The 14,426-nt window shown below is 49.3% G+C and overlaps 1 protein-coding gene across 6 annotated transcripts in view; it reads right to left on the bottom strand.

The window, feature by feature from the left end:
* TBC1D22A (TBC1 domain family member 22A) overlaps window positions 1–14,426 on the bottom strand; it is a gene marked incomplete at its 5' end in the record, with an annotated part of 316,544 nt that overhangs the window by 109,250 nt on the left and 192,868 nt on the right. For all 6 annotated transcript variants that reach the window (XM_079715580.1, XM_079715576.1, XM_079715578.1 and 3 more), the window contains one exon: window positions 3,839–3,914. In XM_079715580.1, coding sequence (XP_079571706.1) covers window positions 3,839–3,914 — 76 coding nt within the window. The remainder of the gene's footprint in view (window positions 1–3,838; window positions 3,915–14,426) is intronic.

The following is a 14,426-nucleotide window of genomic DNA, read 5'->3' as shown; positions in this document are numbered from 1 at the left end:
ATTTTACTATGATGTGTTTATATACAGTTTTCCCTTTATTCTCCTGAAGATTCAATGGGCTCTTCAATCTGTGAATTGGTTTATTTCAGTACTTTTGGAAGACAATGGATCATTATCTCTTCAGATTCTTACTCACCCTCCCTCCTCTCCTTCTATGACTCCAAATAAGTACATATGAAGCTCTCTAACCATACCTTCTATATCTCTTACTTTCTATATTTTGCATATTCTTATCTCTCCATGTTTTGTTTTGGCTATTTTCTTCCAACCCATCTTCCAGTTCACTAACTTTCTCTATAGCTATGTCTAATTTGTTAAATCTGCCCACTGACTTTTTAATTTGGTTATTGTATTTTTCAAATCTTTTATGTAAAATCATGTAGTTTCCCACTACCATGGCAAACATTCTCAAGATTCTCTTTTTTATATTTCTTCATACATAGTAAGGAGAATAGTTTCACGGTCTATGCGTAAGAATTACAGAAACTTAACATCTTGTGGGCCTGTTTCTGTTGTTTCTGTTTGTTATCACTTAAGAAGTCTTGAATGTGTGTGTATCTTTCACTACGTGTAGATCATTTTATGTGGAAAAAAAAAAAAGCAGAAACAATCTGAGGAACAACTTTCTGGTAACTTCCTCCAGAAAAGATTTTTTTTTTTCTTCTCCCAGGCACTCTACTCCAGTAGAGAAGTGCCGTAGTCAAGGTTCAAACAACCCTGGTCCTCTCAGGTGATGTAAACCTGGCCTGCAAGACTGCACAAGGGCAGTTTCACTTCAGTTCCACCCTGACAGTTGGTCTTCTGGGTCTCAGAAAGTACCTGGGCATTTTCTGCACTCCTATCCTCAGGTAGGCTACGGTTTGATCCTTTCCCTCCATGAAGCTGTCAAAACTACAAACCACGTTGGGATTCTTTCTTCTGGATTAGCACGAACCCTCAGAACAACAGTGGCCTTCAGGGCTGGGCTCATCTCTCTGGTTCCAGCATTCTTCCAGAATCTGGCCAGGAAGTTCTTGTCTCCCTATTAGCAGTTCAATGCTTTTATGAAATTTGTTTTCTTTTTACCTTCTTTCTTTTTTTCTCTCTTTCATTCTTCCTCACCACCCCCCATTGGTTTGTTTGTTTGCTGGCTTTAAAAAACAATCTTATCCATTTTTTAGGTCTTTTCAGTGGGAAATCTGGTTGGAATTACCTAGCCCACCACCACTGGCAGTGGAAGGTCCTCCTACTCTCACCTTTGACATGGCCAATTCAGTGACTCAAGGCTCCATCTCTCATTGTGTGGGAAGTTCTGAAAGCTCTGCCCCAAAGATTACAGACTCCCCTGGGGCGTCTCACTAGCCATCTTACCTCTCTGGAGGCAATTACCACCCACCGGGCGGTCTCTCAGGCTGCTGCCCATCACCTTCCTGCTCGGCCTCCATTACAGACACGACCCTCTGTCTTCAGTAACGCCACCTTCCTGTCTAGGGAACAGACTTTTTCTAAAGATTTCGGGGTAACAGAGAGTAGGGTACCACACTACTCAAAATAGAAAACTACTTTAGAGTACTTTTCAGAAATCCTTCAGCCAGTTGTCACAGCCAGAAAATAAGACAGTGACTTTGACCCTCTCCTAATCTTCCCCACCCCTCCCCTCGCTGCCACCCTCCTGTACCCCTGGGCCTCTGCCCTCCTCTCCCTCTCCATTCTCTTCTGACTTACAACACTACTACTGGAACTCCAAAATTCCTCTCACTTTTCCTTGTGTAGCAATTTAGCTCTTTTCTAAACTATTCCCATCTGGGTCAAGCCCATAAAACCTCAGCTATCTTAATAACAGGTCCATGAAATTGTGTTCCTTCACCAAATTGCCAAAAAGTTCTGAAATCAATGCTGTCCTTGCCCTGAAATGCAAAAATGGGGCAGTGGTTGTTTTTCTTTTTCTTTTTTAAAGCAATATTTTCCTCCTAGTGTATCCTGCCGTCCCTGCACAGTCCCAAGACCAAAAATTCTTCCTCCAGGAGGACAGTGAGAGAAGGGGGCCTATGGACACTTCTCCCCGGGGCTGCTGAGGGGTAACAGCCCAAACTCTGTCAATTCTGATACTTCCTGCTTGAAAAGCCTGGGAATTCTTCTGAGGCCATCACAGAAGTTCTTCCAGGTTTCACTGGAAGAATAGTTACAAACAGATTACAAAGTCTAACCAATTACCAAAAAGAGCCTCCTATGTTGTGAAGAACCGATCATTTAAACAAAACAACCACAGGATGAAAATGCCCTCCTCAGAAGCTGCAGGAAAATAAAAATGGGATTTACTGAAAAGCCCAGATCCGGTTGGGATTCCTCTGGTTGCTGCTGCTGCTCTTTTAAACCATCATCCAGCAAACCTGTGATGTGCTTCTTCTAAACCACAGCACCGGAGAAAATCAACTCAACTATTTCCCAGACTACAGCCCTGGAACAAATAAGCACCAACTGCAACTTTCCAACCTCCACAAAAATACAAAATCTGCCTTCTAAGAGACACAGGAGGAAAAGAAAAACTGCTAAGGAAGTGTAATTTACAGCTCCTGCAAATTGTATTTCAAAGAACAAAATGAGGCTGGGGGAAAGGTGTGAAACTGCCAGCAGCGAAAAAACCCAAGAGCATCCAACAAAGATCTCCCCATGAAGTTAAGAATAAATGTACATAAATGCAGTTACATAAGCCAAAAACAGTACTTTGAACAGGTAGCTGCAAAGCAGCTAAATACACTGAATCAAAGTATTAGTGGAAGAACTGTGTAGAACTTCATAATATGGAAATTAGGTAATAACCATTAGATGCAACTGAAAATCAGATTCAATCAAGGAACAGAATGGAGTTGATAATTTGTATGACTCCATTTTATAATGTCATTCAATCATTTCCCAAACCAAGTGCCTTTCTTGGGAAGATAATTTACCGATATACTTTCTACTGCTGAAGGTACAGCAAGGGGAAGAGACACCGGGATATGCCTGTCCTTGGAAGGCAGCCCTGGAACATGGGTGGCGTGTCTACGTTTTAAGCAAAGTACGATTTCTCTGCAGGTTCAGTGAAGTCATCCACCAAGCTCACACCGGGCTCCTGATGACACAGCCTGTGTCTTCTCTGCACATCACCACTGACCAACCAGCTGGTGTCACAAATCCATGCCCGGTTCTGCTTGGTATCCCTCTGTTAATGCTCTGTTCATTAGTGTAACAAACTACCAGGAGAGTATGCTTGGAATGGGCAGCATTATCTCTCAACTTTAATTAAACTCTGCTATTGCGATATGACAGCACATCATAGGGGGAATTATTTTAAAGATGAGGGTAGAAAGTATTTCAAAGCCCCCACTTAAACATGAAAGCATCATCTAAAATGGCCGAGCACATACTATAATTTTTCTATAATATTAAAGATGTTATTTTCAGACTCGGTAATTAATTGGATTCCGTGGAGAAATTACGCCAGCATCCTTGATAGCAAAATGATGTGCAGAGGCAGGAACAGTGTGCCAGAGGACGGTCATAAACAACCCGGCTGTCACCCAGATTATGACAATCACCGGGCTTAATAAGGAGTAAGAGGTGCCTGCTTCTAGGATGCACTCATTACTTCCTGCAAAGTCACGGCACTGAATTCTGATTATATCGCCTTCGTGAAAGGAATGGCCGCAGCACCTGCTCTAGCGGCGGGTGGTCTCAGAAGGATGGGGGAAGGCGCAAGCCAGGGGCCACGGGCTGGCCGAGGACGGCATCCTGTCAACTGATGGCTGGCGAGTCCTGAGCCTTCCACCACCTTCTCCCCCGCCCCACAGGGAAAGGGGAGCCCAGGAAGCTGGCTTACCATCGATCCGGCTCACGAGTTCTTCCAAGATTTTCACTTTCATTTGAATCCCAGGTTGAGCAAAGGTGTAGTTGTCCTAAGGGAAAAATAACAACGAATATCATATGCATGGAAAATAAAACCCGCTTTCCAAAGGGGAAAAAGGCAGCAGGAACAAAGCTGAACAGTTTCACAACATAACAGACTCACAAAGTGATCAACGCACAAGGCATTAGGCTGCGTTACACCACCAGTGTGCAGCACGAACCAGAAGGTGAAGTCTGACACCCCCTGATGTCAGAGGGGAACACACCAATCTCAGGAATATTTAATGGGGCATATCTATATGTAAATGCAGATATTTACATTTAAATTGAACAAACAGCTCACTGAGGGCCAGAATCTGCTGGAAGTTGCTCTGGCTGGCACAGGGGCAAAGAGCACTCGGCGCTGCAGGGGAGCCGATGCGTAACAGCGACCTGGCAGTACCAGCGTCACGCCGGCCATCCCAGGGCCAGGGACACGGTCACTCTGTGAGCGCAGAGTGAACATGGGACTTCAGTCTCAGTGAACTCAGGTGAAGAAGTTCATAAACGAAGACAGGAAAACCAGTGTGGGCACTGGGCGGGGGGAGGGGTTCTCCAGTCAGGTGGACCTGGAATGAGAGCCCAGCTCTATCACGTAGATGCTGTGTGACCCTGGCAAGTAACACCACCCCTCTGGGCTGCAGCTTCATTATCTATGCAGTGAGAATGACAGTGCTGACTTGTAGGACTGCTCTGAGGCTTCAGGAAGCACTGTGAGTGGCAGATGCATGAAGGCTCAGGGACAGCAGGCCGAGTGCCCCGCTGTCATCACCTGAGAACACAAATCAGCCGGAGGAGAAGGTGGCGCCCACCGCGTCCCGCCCCAGGGCATCCCCACAGAACTGCCCTCAGGAGCCTCTGCCGGCGCTCAGGGACCACTTGCAGAATGAGGGTTTCAATGGGACTCCTGCAGTGATGGACTTACACTGCATGATATGGAAGGCAGGGTAATGACCCCCCAGAGATGTCCAGGGCACATTCCTGGAGCCAGGCAAGGGGGAAAAAGATTGCTAATCAAGGGACTGAACCAGGGAAAGCAACCTGGATGGCCCAGGTGGGCCCAGTGTGACCCGGGGCCCTTGAAGGTGGAGGAGGAGACAGGAGAGTCAGCGTCAGAGCTGCGAGGACACTTGACTCGCCACCGCGGATGTGGAAGGCGGGCAAAGGCACCACCACCCAAGCAACACAGGCTCGAAAGAGACCAAGGAGCAAATTATTCCCTGAAGCCCCAGAAGGGACGCAGCCCTGCCCACGCCTTGATCTACACCTTGATCCAGCACCCCAGGTGCATGGCAGCCTTCTGGCCTCCAGGACGGACGATGAGGTAATAAATGTGTGTTGTTTCAAGCCACAACGCACTGCGCCTGCGGGTCCCTGAACTCGAGTGAGCGCGTGGGGCCTCGGGCCCTGGCGGTTCAGGGGGGCTCCTGCTGGGCCGGTGCTGGGAGAGGATGGCTTGTCCTCAGGGAGGCACGGGGGAGGCCCCAGGGACGTGGGAACAGCACTGCCGGTGCCACCCGCCCCAGGACCTGCAAGGGGGACTCCAACGACACAGCATGGGGGAGAGGAGGACCTTCACACCAGCAGCAGCGTCCAAGACTGAGCAGTCAGACGTGGAGGGCTCCGATTCCAGAACAGTCGGCACTCTCTGGGTTTAACACACGTGCGCACACACACACACCCCTCCTAACTAGAGCAGGAGTGGCAGCCACGATGACACAGAACTTAAAATGCCTACAAGGCAACAAGGATCTTTTTCCCGCAGAAACAGAAAATGAGTAGACTCAGACCTAACTTCTTGCTGAGGTTCCTCCCAAGTCGATTTCAAGTGACAGCCTCTGGATCCAACTGTCACATCCCCGCGAGGGCAAAACCGAGGACAGCTCCGTGCGGTGCCCCGACTCAGAGCAACCCTGAGGTCCCACATGCGCCCTGCTCTGCGCAGGGGGACGGTGATCCTGGGGCGGCTGCCACAGGGGCCTGGCGTGATGTGTCCTCTAGACACGGTGACAAGCTTGTGCGTTTTGCCACACTTTGAAGTCTTGTGAAGCAAGGGCTTTCACAGACTGGTGCTCAATGGACAGGACCTCTGCGCCCTGAAAGGCCTGTGCGTGTCCTGGTGAGACACCAGGCGCCCCTCCGGCCAAGACAGGGCAGCAGCCCAAGGTAAGCACAAGTCGTGAACTTTCATGGACTTAGACATTAATGGGCAACGGAAATTCTGGTTTTGGACTTGAACTTACAAGGGTTGGCCTTTCAGACAATTTCTCTCTGAAACTGGGTAACACAAGGAGATTTATACTCGAATTCGGGGCAGGCTGTGTAGTTGGAAGCTTATATACTGGCATTTCACCTCATGCTGGAATTTCTTTTTTTTTTTTTTTTTTTTTTTTGCGGTTAGGCGGGCCTCTCACTGTTGTGGCCTCTCCCCTTGCGGAGCACAGGCTCCGGAGCACAGGCTCAGTGGCCATGGCTCACGGGCCCAGCCGCTCCGCGGCATGTGGGATCTTCCCAGACCGGGGCACGAACCCGTGTCCCCTGCATCGGCAGGCGGACTCTCAACCACTGCGCCACCAGGGAAGCCCCATGCTGGAATTTCTGATGAGCCAGGTGGAACACTCAAGCAGGACATAATTAAGGATGAGAAATAAACTAAGATGGTTTTGCAGCCTTAGGTAGAGGCCTACAGATCATCGAATTAATGTTCAATTCTGATACGTTTCAAAGCCATCAGGACCAGGCTCTAACGTCCTCTCCCCGGCGTCCCAGGAGAATCCTCAAAGGAGCGGGGGTTCCACTGGGGGCTGGCCTGTCCCGATGGGCTGTGGGCTCCAAGGCGGAGCATGCCCCTGGCCGAGAAGGGACCTAATGGTTATGCAAACAGACAGCTGAAGGAAACACTCTCAAACCCGGGGTCTGCTTCCAAGTGGAGGGAACTCAGTTGGTGCCTCTCCTGCACTATCTCCATCCCCAGAAATACTCACCCCCAGAAGGCAACTTCAACTGCTAAGCCTGGGAGACTAAACAGCCAGTAGGTTCAGCCCTCCTTCCAGCTCTCAGAATCGGCTGATCCCCCAGGAAGGCTGATCCCCCAGGAAGGCTGCTCCCCCTTGGAAGGTTGCTCCCCCTGGGAAGGCTGTTCCCCCCAGGAAGACTGCTCCCCCAAGAAAGCTGCTCCCCCGGGGGAAGGCTGCTCCCCACAGAAAGACTGTTCCCCCAAGAAAGCTGCTCCCCCTGGGAAGGCTGCTCCCCCTGGGAAGGTTGCTCCCCCAGGAAGGCTGCTCCCCCCGGGAAGACTGCTCCCCCAAGAAAACTGCTCCCCCGGGGAAGGCTGCTCCCCTAAGAAAGCTGCTTCCCCGGGGGAAGGCTGCTCCCCACAGAAAGACTGTTCCCCCAAGAAAGCTGCTCCCCCAGGGAAGGCTGCTCTCCCTGGGAAGGCTGCTCCCCCCAGGGAGGTTGCTCCCCCAAGAAAACCGCTCCCCCAGGGAAGGCTGCTCCCCCGGGAAGGTTGCTCTCCTAGGAAGGTTGCTCCCCCAGGGAAGGCTGCTCCCCCCAGGGAGGTTGCTCCCCCAAGAAAACCGCTCCCCCAGGGAAGGCTGCTCCCCCTGGGAAGGTTGCTCCCCTAGGGAGGCTGCTCCCCCAGGAAGGCTGCTTCCACCCCGGGAAGGCTGCTCCCCCAAGAAGACTGCTCCCCTCCACCCCCAGAAGGCTGCTTCCTGGTACAGCTCTGATGCACATGAGGGGGTCCTGCCCAGGCCCAGTGCTGGCTCTGACAGGGTGGGTCAGCCTGAATGATCCTGGGATTCAGTCAGCCAGGTTATTTGGCTCTCACACTAAGACAGGATTTCAAGCTTCTCGTTCAGAAGAAATAAAAGTTATTCTTTGGCCATCTGCCACTATTTTATTTCTCAATTTGTTCAAAACCCATGTAGGGGAGATGAGTTCTCTTGAAAATCCAAATAATAAGAAAAGAATGACACCTGAGAGTCTTAAAAAAAAATCTGTATTGTGAAAGGACCTGAGAAGATTGACAGGTGTGGCCTTGGCATCTGGATTTAGGCAGGGGGCGGGGGGCAGAGAAGACCACCCTTCAGAAGGGGCACAGTGTGGTCGGCTGAAGATGGCCCCGCTCAGTAGCCAGGAAGCCTTTGAAGGGCACACCAGGGACATTCCAGAGCCAGAGGCTGAGTTGGAAGGTGTGAGGGGAAAAGAATGTTCTGTGGCCTCAGGAGAGGCACTTGGCACTCAGGCCACCCAACAGGGCTCCACCAGCGCCCCTCATCTGACTGTGGGTTCTGCCCGCTTCAGGCAGGGGCGCCACCCCCGGCATGCCATCCAAACCCACGCCGGCAACACACCTGGCACAGAAAACGTCTGCTGAATAAATGTATGACTAGGCAGGCACAATAGGAAGTAAATAAGAATGCGGTTTATTTACAGAAATAGTAACAGTCATAATATTAACAATACTCCGTGAAAAGTAAACATGCATATCCTTTCAAGCTGAGATTTGATTTTGTGTCTTTAAGAAACGATAGAATATGTAAAACTTATGGGTCAGAGGGAAGGAAGGAAGGTCTGAAGAATACAATGAACTTTTGGGAAATGTTTTACAGAAAGTGAAGTCCGTAGCAGACAGACTTTACCCTTCTGCTTACCTTTTTACAGAAAAAAATCAAAAAATGCACACCAGGCTTGCCTCGCATATGCTGCCGTTCCCGCCTCACCCCCCAGCAATAACAAACAGCATTTTCTGGGCTCTTCAGGGGACAAGCAGAATAAACTCTTCTGAAGGAGCATTTCAGAGAAGAGCTGGAAGATACACTCATATCGGCTTAGCCGGAAGGACCCCAGCACCCGCCTATTAAAACTCCCAGCTCCCAGAGAATTGAGAATCCCTCTTACCTCTGACAAGGGGCTGTGCCCCCAGACCAGAGATGCAAGTCCTCAGCAAGTCCCACACCCCTTTCCTGGCCAGTCTCACTCTGAGAAAACTGCTTTCTTAGGCTCAAACCACACTTGCCTCCCTCACCTGCCCTGGACCTGCGTCTGGAACGACTCAGCAATACAAGGCCGCATTTTAGGCATCCTGATGATCCAATCAGTGCAAATGATGCATCAATCCATACAAGACAGAACCACAGCAGACTGGGAGCTCTTCCCTCTGTGCAGTAAACACTGCCTGAGTGTCTCACGCGTGAGACAATACCCCGAGGCTGGAGCAGAGACGGTGCGGAAAAGCAGGCCGGAGGCTGCCATCCTGAGACAGGCCCGTTTGCAAGGTCTGCCCTCCCTCAGCCAGCACCTGGGGCCGAGGATTTCGGGTGTTCCCACCTCTCCCGAACCAGTAAGAATGGCTCGCTGGCCTCAGCTGAGCACTGTGGTTTACGCCAAGCTCCTGCTTTCCTGCCAGTCCGTGCCAGGCAGAGGTACCTATGTGAACAGCCTCGGTACAGACCTCGGGCGCAGAGCCTCTACCGAGCTCCTGGCAGACGGTGACAACTCGTCGCTGGGGAGTCAGGCGTCTCCTGCGACTCCACCGGGGCAGGACTCCGGGCAGCTGGCGCCTGGGTCCCCCTGGGCCTTCTCCCTTGGCCGCTGCCGCCTCACACGACTGCGCTAGGAGGAATCACGGCCGGGAGCACAGCTACATGCTGGGAGTCACGGGACCCGGGGGCAGTCCTGGGCCTCCCAACACAGTTGGGCAGGAAAACAGCACGGGCCTTCTGTCCAGAGACGATGGTCTGGTCGTTAAGCAAACGTTCATCACACAGGCCACGCAAATGCGCACGGGGGCTGGCTGTGCCCTGGGGAGCCCGGCCGCCATGGCACAGAACGAGGGCCTGACCTGAGGACCACGCAGAGGAGGTGAGGCCCGGGCCGAGACGCAGGGAGAAGGAAGCTAGGCATACTCCAGGCATGGAAGGAAGGCCAGTGCGGTGGGAGGGGCCGCAAGGAAGCTGGGGTTGATGGGAGAAGACCATTCCGAGGCTGGAAGGCCACGTGGGGAGCGAAGGGTGAGACCCCAGCAAAGCTACAGAAGGAAGCTACTGACAAGGAAATGGGGAGCCACCACGGTCACGAGATTTGCATTTGGAAAAGATGACTCTGGCCGCAAGGTGGGGCGTAACAGAAGGGGCCAGAGAGGATGCAAGAGGTCAGCTACAAGACCAAAGCCAGAACCTGGGCACGAGAGCCATGAGAGCATCCCACTGGTGACGCAGTGAACCCAGGCTGTCCAGGCTGCATTCAGCGAACTGTACTGCTCGGTTTTGTGAACTTGAACATAGGGCTTCTCACTTATTCCTGTGAGCTCGTTTGTTTGATTGGCTCTCAGCCGGAACTGAAGGCAGTGGAACTCATTCTGCACCTTGATCGTGTCATCGATCACATTAGCTGTCCTTCCAAGCTGAGAGGCAGTGGGTAAACTCACACCCTCCACGTCTTCGCCACGGTCTCTGGGAAGAGGGGAGAAGGACGAGGACGAGGACAGAGCTCCGTGGCAGGCTTCGCAGATGGAAGAGCATGTAAAAGTCTATCAAGCCAACTCTTTTCCCACCCGCGAGCCTAGTTTCTCTGATCTTCTGTTTCCTCATCTGTAAAATGGGGAGGAACAGCTCCTTCCCAAGGCGTTGGGGGTGTGAAGTGAGTTGCTATCTCTCAAGGAGCCCAGACAGAGTCCACACCAAGGGTGAGCCTGCCCGCCCACCCACCCACCCCTTCCACAGCTTCCCCGGTGACATCGGACGTGGGACGTGGTGAAGGCTCAAGGCTCCCCCAGCCCTGGCAGAGCGGCCAGTGCTCCTCCTGTAAACTGCGGGGGAAACGGGGAAAGGCTGAATGCCTGTGTTCAGACACAGGCCTGCCAGCAGCAGAATGTGGTGTAACAGTGAGGTAGAGGTAGATGGGCCCCTGGGCTGGACAGCTGGAGTCTGTCAGGCGGAGTAAATTGGAGCTTTGTTTCCCCAGACACTCCAAGGCCAAAGTTAATAGCAGGAGCTGAGGTCTACCGGAGTAAAGAGATAAGATGACCATTCCTGAGGTCAAGGAAACCTCCCCGACTGCACATGCGCAGAAAGGCTCCTTGGGGGTCAACAAGGAGGGGGTGCCACCCCATAACAGGTGATGCTAAGGCCGTCCCATAGGCCTCTGGGCTGAAATCCCATCTTGGAAAAAAGTTGCGCATGCATGCTAGGGAAGGGCCTAGGGCAGGTCACGTGTGGAAAAAGAAACCAGATGATTGGCCAAAGGTAAACAAAGACCCAGAAGAACTGCCCTATATGAATGACTTCACCACCTCTTTACTGGGCTCCTCCTCATTAGGGGGATGCCCACACCCTTTCTCTCCCCGTGTGCATCTCTGCCCTGCTTCTGTCTTAACTAAGCAAACTGTTTCTCTGTGTGCTCTCCCACCTGTTGTCATGCTGTGTCTCTAATAATTAACTTTGTACCTGTTTTTACAGTTCCTGCCTCCTTGAGAAATGCATTTTTCAACTGGGGCAAGCGCCACGGCAGCTTTGCTTCTAGCCTCTAGCCCTAGCTGGCCTAGTGGCTGGGGTTCCTGGTTTTCACCCAGGCTCCCCAGGTTCACTTTCTGGGCAGGGAACTAAGATCTCGCTTCAAGCCACCGCTCACTGCTGTCTCGCCAAGATCAACAGTATTTGAAGGGAGTCTAGGTAAGTTATAAATACGTGCTATAAAAAGTAACCACTGGGGCTTCCCTGGTGGCGCAGTGGTTGAGAGTCCGCCTGCTGATGTAGGGGAACACGGGTTCGTGCCCCGGTCTGGGAGGATCCCACATGCCGCGGAGCGGCTGGGCCCGTGAGCCATGGCCGCTGAGCCTGCGTGTCCGGAGCCTGTGCTCCGCAACGGGAGAGGCCACAACAGTGAGAGGCCCGCGTACCGCAATCAATCAATCAATCAATCAATGAAATAAAATAAAATAAAATAAAAAAGTAACCACTAACTAAAAGAAAGGTGGGGAGAGGAGAGACGGCCGATAAGCCAGAGTGAAAACTAATAAGAATAATAAGAAAGTCTCCCTGAGTGAAAGAAGCCAGTCTCAAAAGACTACACACTGTGTGGTTCCACGGAAATGACATTCTGGAAGAGGCAAAACCGTGGAGACAGTGAAAAGACCAGTGTCTGTCAACGGTTCAGGGAGAGGGAGGGATGAACAGGTGGAGCACAAAGGATTTTTAGGGCAGTGAAACTACTCTGTATGATACCATAATGGTAGATACATGTCATTATACATTTGTCCAAACCCACAGAATGTACAGCACAGAGAGGGAACCCCAACGTCAACTATGGACTTTAGTTAATAATGACATATGGGTATTGGCTCATCAACTGTAACAAAGGCACCACACGAACACAAGATGTCAATAACAGGAGAAACCTTGTGTGTGTGAGGTGGCAAGAGAGTATATCAAACTCTCTGTACTTTCTGCTCAATATTTCTGTAAACCTGAAACTGCCCTAAAAAACAAAGTCCATTAATTTAAAAAGTACCCAATGCATGCAAAAGAAGGGAGGAAATAAGATGAAATGAATAGAAAATAAATAGCAAAATGGCAGCGTAAACCCCAGCCATATAAATAATTACATGAATGTAAATGAACTAAACACACACTAAAAGGGTAGGAAAGAAAAATCCAGCTATAAACTGTCTACAAGAAATGTGCTTTAAATAAGAAGACACAAATAGATTAAAAGCAAAAGGATGGAAAAGACACACCAAGGAAATACTAATCATAAGGAAGACGGAATGGCTATATTAATATCAGAGGAACTGGAATCCAGCACAGGGGATATAACCAGAAACAGAGGAATATTTCATAACAATAAGCATATAAATTCATCAAGAAAACATAATCATCCTACATTTGTGTGTATCTAATAACCAAGATTCAAACAACATGAAGCAAAACCTGACAAAACTAAAAGAAGAGACAAATCAACCATTCTGGTTGGAAATTCCAGAAGTCCTCACTCAGCAACTGATAGAAAAAGCAGATGGAAAATCAGTAAGGATAGAGAAGACAGGAAAAACACTACCTATCAACCAACATGACCTAACTGATATTTACAGAAACTTCCCCCAACAAAGCAGAACACACACACATTCTTCTCAAGGACACATGAAACATTCATCAATATAGACTATGTGACAGATCTCAAGATACATATCAATTAGTTTAATTACCAATTTTAGGAATTGAAGACATCACTTTAGTTCTTATAGACATTAACAGAATTAGGGAATATTGTAAACAACAGTATGTCAATAAATTAGACAATTGTTTAAAATGACCAAATATTTTAAAATACACAAATTATCAAAACTGACAAGAAAAGAAATAGAAAATCTGGAGCCCTACCCAGAGAAGAAACTGAATTTGTACTTAAAACTTTCCCACAAAGAAAATTCCAAGCCAAGATGGCTTCACTGTTGAATTCTATCAAGTACTTAAGAAAAACACAATACCAATCTTGCACAAACTCTTTCAGAAATCACAGGAGCATTTTATGAAACCACCATTTCCCTAATGCCAAAACAGAAAAAGAGAATACACAGAAGAAAAGAAAATGGAAGACAATACTGTCATCCCTCAGTATACAAAGGGGGTTGGTTCCAGGAGCCCCCATGGATACCAAAATCCATAGATGCTCAAGTCGCATAGTCAGCCCTCTGTATCTGCAGTGCTATATCTGTGGATTCAGCAAACCCTGGATCATGTAGTACTACCCGTATTTAATTGAGGAAAAAAAAAAAAAGCATGTGTAAGTGGACCTGCACAGTTCAAACCTGTGTTGTTCAAGGGTCAATTGTATTCCTCATGAACAGAGATGTAAAACTCTTTTTTTTTTTTTTTTTTGCGGTATGCGGGCCTCTCACTGTTGTGGCCTCTCCCGTTGCGGAGCACAGGCTCTGGACGCGCAGGCCCAGCGGCCATGGCTCACGGGCCCAGCCGCTCCGCGGCATATAGGATCTTCCCGGACCGGGGCATGAACCCGCGTCCCCTGCATCGGCAGGCGGACTCTCAACCACTGCGCCATCAGGGAAGCCCATAAAACTCTTTTAAAATATATTACATACAATACAATACAATAAAATATCAAAGAGAATCCTGAAACATATAAAAAGACTAACATCTCACGACAAAGTGGGACTTATCTCAGGAATGCAAGCTGGCTTAACATTAAAAATTAATCAATGTCCTTCAGTACATTAACAGAATAAGTCAGAAAAATCATATGACCATCTATCTCAACACAAGAAAAAGCATTTGGCAAAATACTGATTCATAATTATTTAAAAGTCTCAGCAAACTATGATCTGTCTTCCAGCTCTTCTTCCACCAAGTCTTACAAATTCTATCCTCAATCTCTTCGTCCTTTATCTACTGGTATTCCTCAAATGTAAAGAAAAAGACCTACCAAAATAAGGCAGAATGTTTATTAAAAATAAAGATTCCTTGTCTGTGGAATTTGCACTGTCAAAGCCACCCTGATAAAGG

The sequence above is a fragment of the Hyperoodon ampullatus genome (genome assembly GCF_949752795.1).
Source record: "Hyperoodon ampullatus genome assembly, chromosome: 11".
Lineage (NCBI taxonomy): Eukaryota > Metazoa > Chordata > Mammalia > Artiodactyla > Ziphiidae > Hyperoodon > Hyperoodon ampullatus.
This window is presented reverse-complemented; position numbering and strand designations above follow the sequence as displayed.